Source organism: Panonychus citri, unplaced genomic scaffold, assembly GCF_014898815.1.
Source record: "Panonychus citri isolate SS breed McGregor unplaced genomic scaffold, ASM1489881v1 Contig00023, whole genome shotgun sequence".
NCBI classification, from domain to species: Eukaryota; Metazoa; Arthropoda; class Arachnida; order Trombidiformes; family Tetranychidae; genus Panonychus; species Panonychus citri.
The window spans coordinates 444,051-460,531 of record NW_026515428.1 but is presented as its reverse complement, the minus strand read 5'-3'; the positions used below and the strand labels follow the sequence as shown (position 1 = coordinate 460,531).

The window sequence follows — 16,481 nt, the reverse complement described above, 5'->3', positions numbered from 1 at the left end:
CTTTCTTAGAAAGTACAATATAAGTAAAGAAAATCAAAACTCAACTAATTTCTCTTGATCATCAAATTTGAAAACAAATCAAGATATTTTAATCTTACTTTCATGATAAATAATCTTGTATTTTCTTATATTATTATCTTAATTTTTCTCACTTTGATAGAAGTTTCAATGAATATGAATACTAAGAGTTACACAAAGGTAATTTTATTAACTTCTTTCTTGAAAGTACAATATAAGTAAGAAAAATCAAGAAACTCAACTAATTCTCTTGATCTAACATAAATTTGAAAACAAATCAAGATATTTTAATCTGTACTTTCATGGAAGTCAATATAACTAATACTATTAAAACAATTTCTTAATTTTCTCTTTGATAGATTTCAATGAATATACTAAGAGTTACAAAGGTAATTTTATTTAACTTCTTTCTTGAAAGTACAATATAGTAAAAGAAAATCAAGAAACTCAACTAATTTCTCTTGATCTAACATCAAATTTGAAAACAAATCAAGATATTTTAATCACTTTCATGAAAGTCAATATAATTGTACTTTTAAAAATTCTTAATTTCACTTTGATAGAAGTTTCAATGAATAGATACAGAGTTACACAAAGGTAATTATACTCTTAAGTACAATATAAGTAAAAGAAAATCAAGAAACTCAACTAATTTCTTGATCTAACATCAATTTGAAAACAAATCAAGATATTTTAATCTGTACTTTCATGATAAATATAAACTACTTTATTAAAACAATTATCTTAATTTTTCTCACTTTGGTAGAAGTTCCAATTCAGTTCCACTTGATTTTTAAAGTTTATCTCTTTATGATGGATAAAATTAAATTTAATTGACAATTAAGTGATGAGAAATAATTAACTTGTTTTTGTTAATGAAATTAAGTTGATTGTTACAATTCACCAAATCGTAAATGAAATTTATCAAAAGCTAATTGTATAATTGTATAGTAATAATAATTGTATAAACGATGAGACAAATTTAGATGTTGTTGTAATCAAGATGATATAAGCTAACAATTAGTGTAACTATCAAACAATTTAGCGAACAATTTGGAAATCAAATAATCATTGTAATTAATGAACCAGCAAGTTATTAAAAATAACATAAGAGTCTTGAATTAATTTTGATTTGATAACAAACGAAGTTGATTTATAATTATCTGAACTAACAATTAGATGGTCACAATTAAGTCCATCAAAACAGTTTCTATTTGAAGTAATAAATTGTCCTCAGAAAACTAATGTTATCACATTGTATTGTTCTTCAATTGACAATTTAATCAACTTAATTTGGTGAGTTAAAGTAATTGTAGTCAAGAATCAAATAGCAAAGATAATTGTTGGTTAAGATTCATTTCTATTGGTTTGATTTAAATATAATCTAATACATAAATTTTTAATCAATAAACTGTTTTAATCACAATCAAGGATCTAAGATTAATTGTTAATCTAAAACATGACAATCAAAGTGTAAAGTTAATTTTTTGTAAATGGTTTTATTGTTTTCAATTTAAATTCAAATATTTTGCCTAAAATAAACAAATTGTTACAATATTTATCCTTCAAGTTGATTGTCAGTTTAAATTAAAACTGACCATCGTATTTTGATTGTAACAATTTAATTAATTTATTGTAACGATTTATCAAGATGGAATGATGAACCATCAACCGATGCTGGCCTAAATTCAAGTAAGTTAATTGTATTTTTACCTTTTCAAAATAATCATCTTTAGAATAGAATTAATCATTTTTGTTTCTATTCGTCTCTCTCTCTCTCTCTCTCTCTCTCTCTCGATTTTATTTATATTGATCTTTAATGATCTATACTAATTACATCAAAATTACTTCTTTTAATGTTTATCTCATTGGTATTATTCATTAATTTTTGATGTTAATCAAGAAAATCAAAACCAAAGTGAATAGTTCAAATAAAAACACTAGGTGAGAAATTTATTTGTTTTTGTTGATGATGAAAAAATAACAAATTTATCTAAAGTTCAAATTATCTTGTTTTATCAATCATTTCGTAACTTTTACATTAAAATGTAGAACTTATCTAAATTTTGATAAAAGTGAATAATAATAACCTCAGCCTAACGGTCTGGGGAGAAAGAGAGAGAGAGAAGAGAAAGTGAAATGTTATTTACAGAATAGAAAGAGACAAGTGATAAGTAGACAGAGAAAAGAAAATCGGGGAAGAAAAAGGGGAAACCCAACCAGAGAATAGAAAAAAAAGAAAATGAATGAATCACTTTTTGGATTATTTATTAATTGTTTCTCTTTTATTCTAATTAATTATTTAATTATTCTAATCAATTTCTCTTTTCTTTCCATCTTTTCATCTTCCAGATTAAGATAACCTGATTGTTGGTTGAAAATTTCGATTCTCATCTCATGTTTTTCTTTACTTTTTACTTTTTACTTGTTTTCTATTTTTCTTTTTTTACTCTCAATCTCTTTGTTTGATGGAAGGTGTTTTGTATCAGTTGATTTGGTTAATTGTGTTAATTGTTGGTCTAATCATTACGAATACTTGTTGACTGAAAACGCCTTAATTGGTTGATTTTAATTATCATTATAAAATTACTTGGGTTGGTTTCTTCCTGAAGGTTTATCCTTTTAACTGGTTTATTTGTTTATCTCTTTTTCTGATCCTCTTAATATCTTTGTCATCTTTTTGTTTTTCTTCAATTTTCTCATAATTTACTTTAAATTGTTGTCAGGATGATGTAACAAGAAAACAGGTAATGTATTAATCATCCAAATGTCAAGCAAGAAATGACAATTTCTATCCAATTTCAGGATTACCTCCAGTTGGAAATGAGAAATTCAACTTTTCCTCTCTGTGTCTAATCATTTCATCATATTATCTCCCATGGGTACTTACTTGTTTTCTACTTGATGTGACTAAAATGATTAGTCAACAATATGCTAATTACCATTGAAAGAGAAAAAGATAATTGTAAACTTTATAAACGAAACTAATTCTAATCAATTTGTGTTGGATCATCTTTTCCATCGAATTGAACAATTTGTTTGTTCACCATTGAGAAATTCTAGCAAATACAACCAACAAAATTAATTCCAACCATAACAATTAACCAAAAAACAAAACAAACATTCAGCTAAAGTTTTGTTGAAAATTTTCAACAAAAAGTTAATTTCAAATTAGTTAATTCGGGTACCAACAGATGGCGTTGTTTTCTCATTTAAAGGGTTTTGATTGACAGGAAGACCAAATTGACCACATGCTTATTTGATTGTCGCCTTAACTTCATAATTAGGTAAGATTAAACTACACAATCAGCTCTCATTTCTACCACGTGTAAAGCTCAGTTTAACTGTCCACATTTTTGATTGTCTTTGTTTTCTTGATGTAAAATGTCCACACAATTAGCTGATTTACCTAATGAATTGTTGTTAATTATTATAAGTTACATAACTAATATTCGAGAAAAAGTTCGTTTGGCTTCAGGTAAACTTGAAATTAATCATTTTCTCATTTGAATCTAATATTTTTGTTTTCGTTATTCTTTTTGATATTCTTGTAGTTAACTCAAGGTTTCATCATCTGGTAACTGAAGCTTGTAGAACCCAAAAATATAAACTGGTCAATCACAGTGATTATTTGTATGAAAGTGAATACAAGAATCTGGAAAAGACTGAGTATATTGTTAATTTACCTGGACTACTTCGTATTGCACCAAATTTAACCCATTTTGTTGATAAAGTTTTCCACTTTAATTATGACTACAATTCAGATTCGGAAGATAAAAAGAAACAACTTTCACTGATTAACACCAAATATATTTACCTTGATCTATGTGAAGCAAAAGTCTATGGTAAAAGTTATGAAGTATTTGATATCAAAGCAGAGATGATACTTGGCAATATACCACAGGTCACTACACTGGACATTAGGATGGACAAATATCTGGAATCACCAATTTGTTTGATGAACAATTTAAAAGTGTTCAAATTTACTTACAATACCTTGGAATGGTTATTCCCAAGCAGAATTCCCAATGACATCATTTTAAATGCTCCAAATTTAGAAGAGGTTTCATTCAATTCAACATTTGTCACCATAGATCCTGAATTAACTGAATTTCTCACCGATCTGTCAACTCATTGTCCAAACTTAAGAGTATTGGAAATGTTTTTCCAAGGAATAGCAGATCCTAGTATATTAGAAGATGGTTACTTGTATCTCGACCTCGATGAAAGTAAAATTAACTTTCCTAAATTGGAGTATATCAAATTGACCGGTTGGTCCGATATCGCTTCATGGATTTGGGAGAAGATACTTTCATTGGCCCCTAATCTTAAATATTTGTCATTCGATTTAAAAGTTAACGATGAAATCGAAAGTTTAATATTAGAACATTGTCCAAATGCTAAATACAATTTAGAAAAGCCTTTTGAGATCGAAGAAGAATTCAGAATCTACAATCAAAAAATTCGTGGATTTGATGAATCTCGTTACCTGTAGATTGAAAAATCAACTACAATTTAAGAAAAGATAACAATTAAAAATAGAAAATGATTAATTTGGTTAATTATTTCACTTCAATTCGTACAATAATCTATTAATCTCTCTTGTATTTACTAATTGTTTTAGTTAAATGATTTCCTTTTGCACTTGAAGAAAATAATCAAACAGCTCTTGAGAAAATCATGAGAATACTTAATCATAATTAGAACAATTAATCAATTATTATTATTATTATTTAGATTTACTATCAATCTTTATTATGCTAAATCACTTATTTATTTATCTATCTGATCATCGACCTAATTTAACAATTAAAATAAACATATAAACACACGTAACTTTTTAAAAGTTATCCTTGATTGTTGGTTGATTGTCAATCTAATTAAATATAATTGCAATCTTTATTATAGACTGACACAAATTTCAATTGTGTTTACAATTATATTGGTTTAGGAAAATATTTCACTTTCCATTGGATTAAATTGTTATCAAATTAATTAATTATATCTTCATGTAATTGACGAGTTAATTTTATCGTCATTATAATTGTTACAAAAACAAATCATTCTGATTGAAACTCTTATTAACATCAGATAAAAGATAGAATTGATTTTGTAGTCAACTGATTAACTAAATAAATTACATCAAATTAAGTAATCATATCAAGCATTTTGTTTTTTTATTTAATAATCAACTTTGGTCTTTGATAATTACGATTAACAGGAGAAAAAGAAATCAATTGTTGACCTTTTCAAATGTCCTGAAGCAATTAATTGATTTTTGCGTGATTTTTTTTTGTGGAAAAACTGTCAAACAATCAATATAAATTGTCGGTTTTTTTGTCAATTATTTAAATGATTATCGATATATATATATATGAATAAGGGAAGTGATTAAAAGAATAAAAAGAAATATTGTACTGATTAGTTTTTCGATTGAAGTGATTACTTGGTTTCCATTGTGAAAGTGGTTGATTCTATTGATTGATTTGTGACCATAGTTGATTGTAGTGATTAAAGACGTCGATTCGAAGGGCAGTATTGCGGAGGAAATCGTGTGTCCCAAAATTGGGATGTAATACATTCCAGACCATGTTGAATATCGTATTGTATAAGAAGCCAGTTTGTAATTCGAGGAGCAAATGATCATGATTATCGGTCTCTGGGTCATATTGTTCAGGAGGGACTATTGATTTCCATTCATTAAGATAATGATCGACGAATATTTCAATTGCTGAATCAGGAATATAATATAAATCTTGAGAACCATCACCAATACAAAGTTCAGCGAAAAATTTTCCCAAATCGATTCCACGAAAATTGTTTGCACTGTTTTCCACATCGATAATCATAACATCAAACGTTGATTTAGTTTCTAGTAAATTGTTTGACTTTTTGGGAAATAAAAAGTTAGTATAATTTAGGTCAAAATGAGCAAAGACCGTTTTATGTTTGACATTGACAAATTTTCTGGTCAATTGGTCAGCAGGTTTACCGGTTAGGAAATTTTTAATTTTCCTTAATAACAGAATTGATGATTCTGAGCGATCATCATTTAGATTTGTCTCATCGTATGTGGATAAAATTTTGATTGCTTGGGAAATATTATCACGAAATATTTCAACAAGATCATAGATTCGTTCACATTTAAATGGTGTCGAATGGTATTGAGCTATTTTACCCGCTAGAATGGTTAAAATATCAATATGACCCAATTGTTTGGGCGAAAAAGTTACCGACTCAATATACTCATCGATTCGTCCGCCGGGAAAAACGGCCAATACATTGGGTGACATATACCGAGCTGATAGAATGGTTAAAATTTTAATCTCCTCTTCATCGGAGACACATTTGTATCTATTACCTTCACCTGTCAGGTCACTTCCATAGAAACGTACGATTACCTTATGAAGTTTACTGGCAGATTCCCGCTTAGTAAGAGTATTAATTAAGTCACCGTTAGGATTGTAATCAGAATCATCATCTGAAGATGATGATGGTTGGGAACAGATTTCAGGTGATAAAAGTATAACAGGAGATGAGGAACTGGTGGTTGATGATGAAGATGAACATGAACAGGTTTCAGAAGAAATTGTATCACAATTAGTTGATTGTGGTACGATTATTGGCCGGGTACAGATAAACAGGCGATTTGATCGACCGGTGGTTATTGGTTCAATGGTTATTTCTTCAGGTGATAGGTCACTCCAAGGTGAGGGTAACAGTGAACGGCAAAGTGTTTTCGCTTTGGTAAAAAGTGTGGATTCCATTATGAAGAAAATCAGAGAATTAAGAGTTAATCGTAAAGAAATTAGAAAATAATTGCAAAACAAAAAAGAAACAATGAAAATGAAAGTTGAAGAAATTCGTGTGATCAAATTATAAATGAATGAGCAATTTAAAATCGTAATTGTATGAAACCATAAAAACTGGAAGATGATAATAATAGTTAACGGTTATGATTATAATTATAATGTGATCATGCTAATTGATTAAATCAAAATGAGGACAAATAATTTCACTTTCAAAGCTTTTTTTTTGTACAAAAAAAGTAAAATCATAAAAATCCTTACCAATAGATGGAGACACTAAAAAATGCAGAAAAACAAAATAATTAGTTAATTGTTTGTAATTTAAAAGTAAATCAACTTACAATTTTAGCTCTTTTTAAGTATCCCATTGGTGAGTTTTACCATCGTTGATGGAAATACAATTAGAATCGCAGAAAAACAGGAAGAGAAAGAAATTGAACATTTGGACTCTTCGTGTTCGTCATTAAATTAAGAGTTGAAATTAATTGGAAACAACCAATATCTTAAATTTCATCTCATCTCAATTCGATTAGATGATTAGTTTGATAAACTAAATCATATCGATGTTGATTTAGATCGTAACCATTTGGTGAAATCGCTAAATTGTTCATTCAAGTTATTGAAAGTCATTTTTCAAGATTTCGTTGAATCTAAACCAGTAGAGATGAAAAAAATCAAAGGTCATTCTTAAAATAACGCTGAAAGGTCATATGGAGGTCGTTTACCTGAGAACACATTTAATGGCCCTAATTTCATTGTCAAATCAAATTTACCTTCCAAGATAAACGAATAAAAAAATTTAGAACATTTGATTAATTGGAACCAATAAAAACTTCTCTCTCCACTAATCCTTCAAACCTTTAGAAAGAAAACCAAACATAATATTGAGAAGATTAAAGTTGGACCTCAGGAAAAAAAATGGCGAATTGAAAAACCGAAATCATCAATTAAAATACTGAGAAAGACAATTTTACACGACAAACGAATTCTGGTCTCTACTTCACATCACAAAATTCTTGTCCAACCAAATCGATCACCTAAATATTAACGCTAACCTAAAGAGAATAAAAAACGAAAAAAAAAGATTCTTTAAATAAAAAACCGCAACTAAAAACAAAATGGAGGCAAAAGAGAAAAGAAAATTTTCTCAATACTTACCAAGAGTGTAACATATTAGGTCACCTTTGACATGGCCAATACAGAAGATAAACAAGTGTCAACGTCATAGAATTTAGAGTTTCCAATTAGAGAGAAGAGAATAAATTCTCGTTCTAAATTAAATTAAACTTGTAATTAACTTTAATTAGTATCGTAATTAATTGTGATTGCGAGGCGAAATTTTCTCCAGCAATTAAACTCATATGTTGATCGTTTAAAAAGAAAACATTTAACAATCGAATCGGTCAATCGATGTATCGACCATTATTCTTGCCTGGTTTTGAGATTTTTTGTTCACTTGATGTTTTGGTTTGGTTTGTATTTGATTGGAATTATAAATTAATTGTTTACGGTTAAACTGATTTAAATTCTTTTATTCTTTTGTTAATTTTTCACAATTAATTTATACCTTATCACTTACTAAACCTGTGAAAATTGTTTAGAGTCTAAACTTGGCTCTAAATTACCAATTTACTCAAGTCTAAATTTTCACTTTTCTATCTTTTTCTCTCGTTACTTTTCCTGTTCTTTTTTTGTCTGTTCAATTGATAAGCTATGATTTTCTGACTCTTGTTGTTATCGTTTTTTTCTCTATTCAACTCTACAATAAACAATCCATAAATATGTCACTGGTCTTCATATTCCTTAAAAAACGTTTATCTTCTGTTTCCAGTGTAATAAAAGTTAATTAGAGCCTTAATTATTAAATTATATCACCTGGCTCAAAATACAAAATTACCCAATTTACTGGCCATGGATGATTTAGGCCTCAGCTCTCGGCTGTTAGGCTTCAAGACAAAGGTAACCTCATTTTCTGTTCTTTTTCAATTTACTTCATTTTTTTCTCCTCGTTTACTTCTCATTTTGACTGAGAGGTTTCAAACTCTATCCTGTGTTAATACCTTTATTTACACTTGCAGAGTTTGATCTATTTACTCAACCTGTTTCTCTCTCTCTCTCTCTCTTCTTTTGAGTTCAATTGATAATTTTGCCTTTTGTTCATTGTGGTTTTAAACTCATTTTTTATTTCATTTGTTTTTGAATAGATTGATGATGCCGTGGCCTTGGTTCCGGACATGACAGCTGAAGAAAAGCTTAGAGCTGTACAATTTTGGAATGTTGTCTCTGAAAAATTGCAGGGAATTGTTAATGACAGTGCTGCTGACATTAATGCGCTTATACCTGATGAATTTGGGGATGATGATTTAAATAAAGAGACGAAAGAATTGGTAGAAACCATTGAAAATAGTAAAAATTTTGATTTTGATTCAAGCTTGACCAGTGGAACAAGTTTGACTGCTCAGCCTGAAGATGAATCACTCGATTTTCCTGATATTGCGTCGACTAATCTATCGGATACAGGTTTAGATTCACCAGCAGACAGTTTATCAGATGCTAGAGTTAACGATCCAACATTATCGTTAAATTTATCCAGCTCTGAACAATCACCAACTGGGACAACTAATATTCAATCTACTCCACCACACTCACGATCACTTGTTGACACAGATGCAAATGATACTCTTTCTATGAATGGAAATCTAAATAAATCAAACGATTGTGAGATTGATGTTGATCAATTATCAGTTATGGAAAATGAATCTCTTCACTTTTCTGCTGATAATGTTGATGAAACTCAAATTGGTGATCTAACTGATATAAGTACAGATGCAAATGTCTTATATGCTTTGGAATCAACTGATCGAGCCAATGTAATCCAATCAACATCACCTAAACAACATTTCAACAATAATACGACTGTTGAATCATCCATTCAAGACAGTAATTCGAGTCTAGGAGAAAATCTTGGAGCGGAAAGTGAGAGCAGTTTCATCAGCGAAAGTGGAGAAAGTAGTCTAAATATAGATCGATTTGGTGTCTCTCACGTTTCATTAGAAATGGAAACTGATACTAATTCACTTGAAACACTTATGGTTAACCAATCGACCACGAATGGCCTAATGGCGACAACAGTTGACAATAATAAGATTTTAGATCAATCAAATCCTATCCAATCGAATGGAAATGTTTCTCTCAAGGTGAACGATGATGAGGATAAACAGTATACCTGCGATGTCTGTGGGAAAATATCCAACAGTCATTCTGCTCACACGAGTCATAAATGGACTCACACTAAATCTTTTACTTGTGACGAATGTGGAGCAAAATTTTCCACCAAGGGTAATCTTCTGGTCCATCAGCGGCGACACACCGGCGAGAAGCCTTTCGCTTGTGACAAATGTCCAGCCATATTTTCAACTAAGGGAAACTTACGACGACATATTAAAGCTCATAGCGGTGAAAGATCATGGAAATGTGAAGTCTGTGGATCAAAGTTCACAGAGAAGAAAAGTCTCAAGGTGAGTTTTTAATTAGAAGAAAAAAATTCATTACATTTTTATGCTTCTTCCTTTTCCAAGTTTTTAATTTATCTTGTCTCTCTTTCTCAGCTCCTCATTTTTTTTTATCTTTTCTTGTTTCATGTAACCCTAATTTAGGTGCATATGCGTCGTCACACTGGAGAAAGACCTTATAAATGTACAGTGTGTAACAAAGCCTTCTCCCAAACTGGAGTACTTCAAACTCACATGGCTCTTCATTTGGACGAAAGGAAATATCTTTGTGAAATGTGTGGCAAAGCGTTTCGACAACGATCTCAGCTTCGGTTACATGTACTTCGACACGAGGGTGTTAAAAAATGGGATTGCTCCAATTGTGCGGCTAAATTTCTGACTAAAGGTGACCTGGAGCGACATTTCCGTATACACACTGGAGAGCGACCTTATGTTTGTCCACTTTGTGGTAAAACTTTTACTCGACAACAATCACTCAATGAACACTCAAATCGCCACCTTGGTTTGAAGCCATATAATTGTGACATTTGTCATAAAAAATTCTCGGAAATGTCGGCCTGCTACAAGGTTAGTTAAATAATATTTCAATTAATCAAAAAAAAAATAAAATTTACTCATTAATCAAAATTTTATCTCAAATTTTCCCCTAACAACAGCACATCAAAATCCACAAAAAGCAGCAACAAAAATCTGAATCCGATAATCCTGACCTCGTTAATCAAGATTTTCAATCAATGGAATCAACTAATGGCGATCATCTATTTCAGCCAGTCCTTAACTAACAATTTAAAACCACTGGCAATTAAGAAAACGATTCGAAGCTTTTAATTGTGTGCTGCTATGAAGCCATCGTCCAAGTTAATCATGATTAGTTTCACTTAATACTAATGCATCTTTCCAGCCATTAAAAGACACCATAAGGGTCTAAACACTCATTAAGTAATTTTTAATAGTTAGAAGTTTTCTTTTTATCTTTTATGTGTTAGTTGTAAATCAGCAACTACGAAAGTGATTAATACTTTTTCTTTTGTTTTCTCAATATTTCTCTTTTAATTATAATCATCAATCAAGAAAGTTAGAGACTAACTCAATGAGCCAACGAATGATTTAAATGATCTAAATCATTTACACAGGTTTATCTCAAACTCTTTCTTTCTTTTTTCTCAAATAATCAAATGCAAAACAATTTAATTAGTTTATCTTCTTCCGTCGTCTTAATCATCTACATTATATCAAAGTTGATCAAGAGACTTAATTGGTAACAATTTAATAACTACTATTATATACAAAAATCAAACCATGTACTTTAATTATGAAATGACAAACATTATGTGAACTCTTTTTGCTTAAACAATTAAACAAAATCTGTAGCTTTCCAGGCTAACAGACCAAAAAAGAAACTCACTCTAATCACAATTAACTAATCAGCACAATTAAACAAATTACTTTTTCTAATCGCAATTATCTTTACAATGGAAATTAATTTTATTGGCCAATCATTAAATCATCGATTACTGTCAATCATCAACCGACTAAGTGATAAAAACATTACAATTTCCACTTAATTCAATATTTTAATCAACTATTAAATAGTTAATTAGCTGAGTAGTAATTAAGATTAATTTAGTTGCAATTTTTTATTTAACTCTAATCCCTTTTTTTGGGTTTTCTGGTTTTCGGTTGACAATTTTTGTTTGTTGACATTTTATTGATTACCAATTGAATTGATTTGTTTGTGATACTGTTAAGCAATTAAATTGTTGCTTTGTTAATTGTTGTTCGGTGTTGATGTTAAAATGTCTTCTAATGTTAATTGTAACTCTAATTTTGATGATTGTGATTTGATGTTCAATGAATTTGCTTCTGCCTTTGGTTCATTGGATCTCGAAGGTTTCACTCGGATGATTAATCAATTGTTCAATGGTTCTAATCAACAATTAGATTCATCATCATGTTCACCTGATCAATTGATTCAAGTTTTTAATACCTTTGATTGCGATGGCGATGGTTGTATTAATAGAGATGAATTTAAATCCATGTGGTCTAAATGGTTGTCGATTGTGATTAAACCAAAATCAGCTCTAATTGTGGTCGATGTTCAAAATGATTTCATTTCTGGTTCATTGGGATTGGAAAATTTTCCAAGTGGAGTTAATTGTTCATCAATTGTTCCAATCATCAATTCACTGATTGATCAATGTTCATTTGAGATTGTTGTTTATACTCTTGATTGGCATCCAGAAGATCACATTTCATTCATTGATAATGTTCATCTGAGAAAAGTAAAACAATTAAATGGTAATCAGGTTGATGGAAATTGTGAAGAGAAATCGTTGATTGTTAATCCATTTGATTGTCTCACTTTTCATATCGATCATGTTGGTGAAAGGAATCAAATTGTTTACCCAAAACATTGCGTCCAATCAACTTGGGGATCACAATTACATGACCAGTTGAAGGTGATTAAAGGAGCAATTAAAGTCTACAAAGGGACCAATCCAATTGTCGACAGTTACTCAGGATTCAAGGACAATGAAGCGATAACATGGACACAATTAGATGAACAATTAAGATCCAATGGAATCACCGATGTTTATATTTGTGGTCTTGCTTACGACATTTGTGTCTATCACACAGCCAAAGATTCACTGTCATTAAATTATCGGACAATTATAATCGACGATTGTTGCAAGGGGACAGATGACAAGAAAATTGATTCAATTCGTAAACAATTAACTTCAAACGGTTGTTTAATTGTTCAATCCAATCAAATTGAACCAATTGTTTCAGGAACAATCAAACCTTGGCCATTAGCTTATCATGCAACTCGAAATTTAATGAATTCTAAATGATCGATGTCTCAGATTGATTTTAATAAAAAACTGCGAAAATTTTAGTTAATTGTTATAATCGAATTGTTATCAAGAGAAAAAAGAAAAAAAAATCAAGTTTAAAAGAAGAAGAAAATTCAAAAAGAGTAACAAAGATGAAGAGAGAAAAAGTGATCACGTTGTTTGCACATTGGAAAAGAAACATAAACAAACCGATTTGTTTTCTTTTCTCAAATGATTAATTTTCTCTTTTCTATTGAATTTAATTGTTATTCTTTCTTTAATTATTCTAATTATGAATATTCTAAAATGTAAACTGTATCAAACATCATGTTCTTCATCTCTTTTATCATCTTTATTCATCCATTCACCTGATCCATGGGGAAAATTGTTCCTTTGTAATAAGAAACAATTTACTTCCATGTTACTGTTCAATTCATCTTCATCTTCATCTTTATTGTCACCAACATCATCATCTTCATCATCTCGTGCCATTAGTCAATTAACAGTTAGTTCAATTAAATCTGTGATTAAAACTAAACCAGTAACATTATTTTCAGTTGATCAAAAGTGTTTACCATTCAAAGAATCACTTTGTTGTTATCAATTTTATTCATCATTTGGTTCAGATAAACATGATTCTGATTCTGATTCTGATGATGAGAAATTTAATCTCTCACCTGATGATGGTTGTGAATATCCAAATTTCGCTAATCAATATAGACACAAAGCTGAAACATTAAAGAAGGATTTATCTCGGATTACAAAGGTGGATAAGCTGTTTGAATTGATCTATAATAACATAGATTATGTTGGTCGGATTAACGCCGGTGTTTTCTTGTCAAGATTATCCCATTTAATTGATCCAAGAGAAAAGTTCCATCGAAAATTAACCACCAATGAGATTGATTTTCTAACCAAATTAGTTGTAGTTAATATTAACGTTCTAACCGATGCCAATCTCCTCTCATTAGTGTCCATCATTTTGAGCCAAAAATTATCCGATTCTGATAACTTAACCATAACAACGTTACAAGAGATACGCCGAAGACTAAATGAAATTGGTATTCACCATCTAATCTGGATTTGGAAGCAAAGTGGATTTGCAATTAAATCCGCTAATCAATCCAGAGAATGGACTAAATTACGTGAAGAGATAATCAATGTGGTCGAACGGCGTGTAGACGATTTTAGTTACGATTTTCAAAATGTCACCGAAATCTCCCAATTGGCTCGGATTCTTTTATCAAAATCTTCCTCCGTTCCATATCTTCATCGATTGATCAAAAACATGACCATTTTCACCGAATCAATTGATTATGGACTAGCATGGGCTCTATTGATCCAATTACCTTCTTCAATTAAGAAATACCAACAAATTGACTCGAAAGATTTAATCGCAATTCATGATAAATGTTACAAGATAATTCAGCAAAAATTATACGAGACAAATTTCCAAATGGACAATTATGTTAAAGATTATTTTTTCCAACGAATCATGGAATCACCCAATTCTGTTAGATTGTCATTCGAACCATCATTTTATAAAACATTGGTTAAACTGGTGAAAACTAATCAAAAACAATTAGGTTGTAAAGGATTGATTAAAAGCCTTACCTTTTTTGGATTTAATCAATATTATCCAGTGGAATTGTTTAATCATCTTTGTAATTGGATAAAAGATCATCCTGATGAATATCTTACCGATCCTGATTACAGACCGACCATTTTGATGCAGTTATTTGGTGAATCGCGATTCTTTGAATCAAGGCCAAAATTATGGGAACAATTATCTAAAATACTATTAGATCCTATGAAGATTTCATCACTCGTTCAGGAGGAAAAATTTCGTCTCTTGTCATATTTACTAATTATCGGTGATTATTCACATTTGAATAAATTTTGTCCCGAATTTGATGATCTATGTGAAAATATGAAATTACATCGACACATTTTAAAAGCCTTTCATCATATTTACGCTGGACTATCAATTTCCGAGGTACCAATAGCGATCGAAGGACAATTAATCAAACAATCATTGGAAAAATATGTTCGAAAATTTCGTCGAGCTTTTCATTTTACCGATCGGCATCTCTTAGATAATGATTTCGATGAAATATTGACCTCTACCCTTGGGCATAGGTCAAATTTTACGAGAAAAGTTTGGACAAAGGTCAACGTAGTTCTAGATTATGTGATCGCTTGGGATAAACAGGGTAAACCATATAAATTTGTTTCTCGAGGGAAACATAATATTTCCCTGATTGATGATCTAATTCACGATCTAGAAAATTATCATGTGTAAGTAATAGTTACAGTTAATTGATTTTCTTATTCGATTAAATCATTTTTTACCCAAATTCTAATCGTTAATCAATCTCTTTTTTCCCATAGAACTGTTTTATTCCCTGTCGATGAATCTCATTACTGTTATGATCCACCGATCATGAAAGGAAGATTTATCTTCAAATTAAAATTAATCAAGCAACTTGGTTTCACTCCAATCATTGTAAGAATCATAGTTGTTTCTTAATTATCCAAATTTACTGTCAATGATTAACTTTTCTTAATTTTTTTCTTTTTAGATTGATCGACGTAATTGGAAGGATTTAACGGAAGAACAAAAAAAATCACAAATAAATCGAGAAATTGGAAATGTCAAGACACTTTTGTCCGAAGATTCAACAATTAAAAGCTCATTAAATTGATAAATAAAATTAATTTAGATTGTAACAGTTTGATAAACATTTCCTGATAATAACACAATCAATCAAGTAAATCCAACTATTTACTCGATTGCATTGGTTGATTGTAAATTAGTTCATCTATTTGTAGATTTAAATCAATCAAAGTTGTAATTATAAAATCAAATTTTTTTAAATGAATAATTAATTAAATGATTGTCACCTTTAAGCCTCTCGAAACAAAAAAATGTGGGCATACGTGAGTGTCAATCAATCAGCTCATTGATTGTTTAGGTGAAAAATGGACAAATCAAAAGGTGAGCACAATCAATGTGTTAATCATTTGGATAATCTTGTCAAGTTGATGGTCCGTCATAAATTATTACTAATAATTGTAAGTGATTTATTATTTATTATTAGGTAATACAAATTCAGCCCGCGATCAATTTTGCCATAAATCAATTGGGTCAACATGACAATTAAAGAACCAGTCTCCAAGAAGTCCAAGAACTCAGAATGAATATTGTAACGTTGATTTTAATTGGCCAGAGAATGAGTGATAGCAATTAGTTAATTGCTGATTTAAACTCTCGAACAAAATTTATATCTAATTGTGATTCACTGTTA

The 16,481-nt window shown here is 30.0% G+C and overlaps 5 protein-coding genes across 5 annotated transcripts; 4 read left to right on the top strand and 1 right to left on the bottom strand.

Moving 5' to 3' along the window:
- The first annotated feature begins 3,311 nt into the window (after positions 1-3,311).
- On the top strand, positions 3,312-4,571 carry LOC128396291 (uncharacterized). Its single transcript, XM_053356862.1, has 2 exons — positions 3,312-3,496; positions 3,573-4,571. Exons 1-2 carry the CDS (start codon positions 3,403-3,405, stop codon positions 4,511-4,513), a joined length of 1,035 nt encoding a protein of 344 aa, XP_053212837.1. The 5' UTR covers positions 3,312-3,402; the 3' UTR covers positions 4,514-4,571.
- Positions 4,572-5,170: 599 nt separating this feature from the next.
- LOC128396619 (choline/ethanolamine kinase-like) lies at positions 5,171-7,583 on the bottom strand. The gene is made up of 3 exons (XM_053357234.1): positions 7,553-7,583; positions 7,089-7,103; positions 5,171-6,760 (listed from the first exon to the last, which is right to left on the bottom strand). Exons 1-3 carry the CDS (start codon positions 7,581-7,583, stop codon positions 5,493-5,495), a joined length of 1,314 nt encoding a protein of 437 aa, XP_053213209.1. The 3' UTR covers positions 5,171-5,492.
- Positions 7,584-8,283: 700 nt separating this feature from the next.
- LOC128396200 (zinc finger protein 782-like) lies at positions 8,284-11,739 on the top strand. The gene is made up of 4 exons (XM_053356752.1): positions 8,284-8,786; positions 9,032-10,345; positions 10,484-10,906; positions 10,996-11,739. Exons 1-4 carry the CDS (start codon positions 8,739-8,741, stop codon positions 11,119-11,121), a joined length of 1,911 nt encoding a protein of 636 aa, XP_053212727.1. The 5' UTR covers positions 8,284-8,738; the 3' UTR covers positions 11,122-11,739.
- Positions 11,740-12,036: 297 nt separating this feature from the next.
- On the top strand, positions 12,037-13,235 carry LOC128396276 (nicotinamidase-like). The gene has a single exon (XM_053356836.1). The coding sequence runs from the start codon at positions 12,136-12,138 to the stop codon at positions 13,189-13,191; it is 1,056 nt and encodes a 351-aa protein (XP_053212811.1). The 5' UTR covers positions 12,037-12,135; the 3' UTR covers positions 13,192-13,235.
- A 154-nt stretch (positions 13,236-13,389) lies between these two features.
- Positions 13,390-16,083, top strand: LOC128396185 (uncharacterized). The gene is made up of 3 exons (XM_053356729.1): positions 13,390-15,471; positions 15,565-15,679; positions 15,756-16,083. Exons 1-3 carry the CDS (start codon positions 13,466-13,468, stop codon positions 15,876-15,878), a joined length of 2,244 nt encoding a protein of 747 aa, XP_053212704.1. The 5' UTR covers positions 13,390-13,465; the 3' UTR covers positions 15,879-16,083.
- The last annotated feature ends 398 nt before the right edge of the window (positions 16,084-16,481 follow it).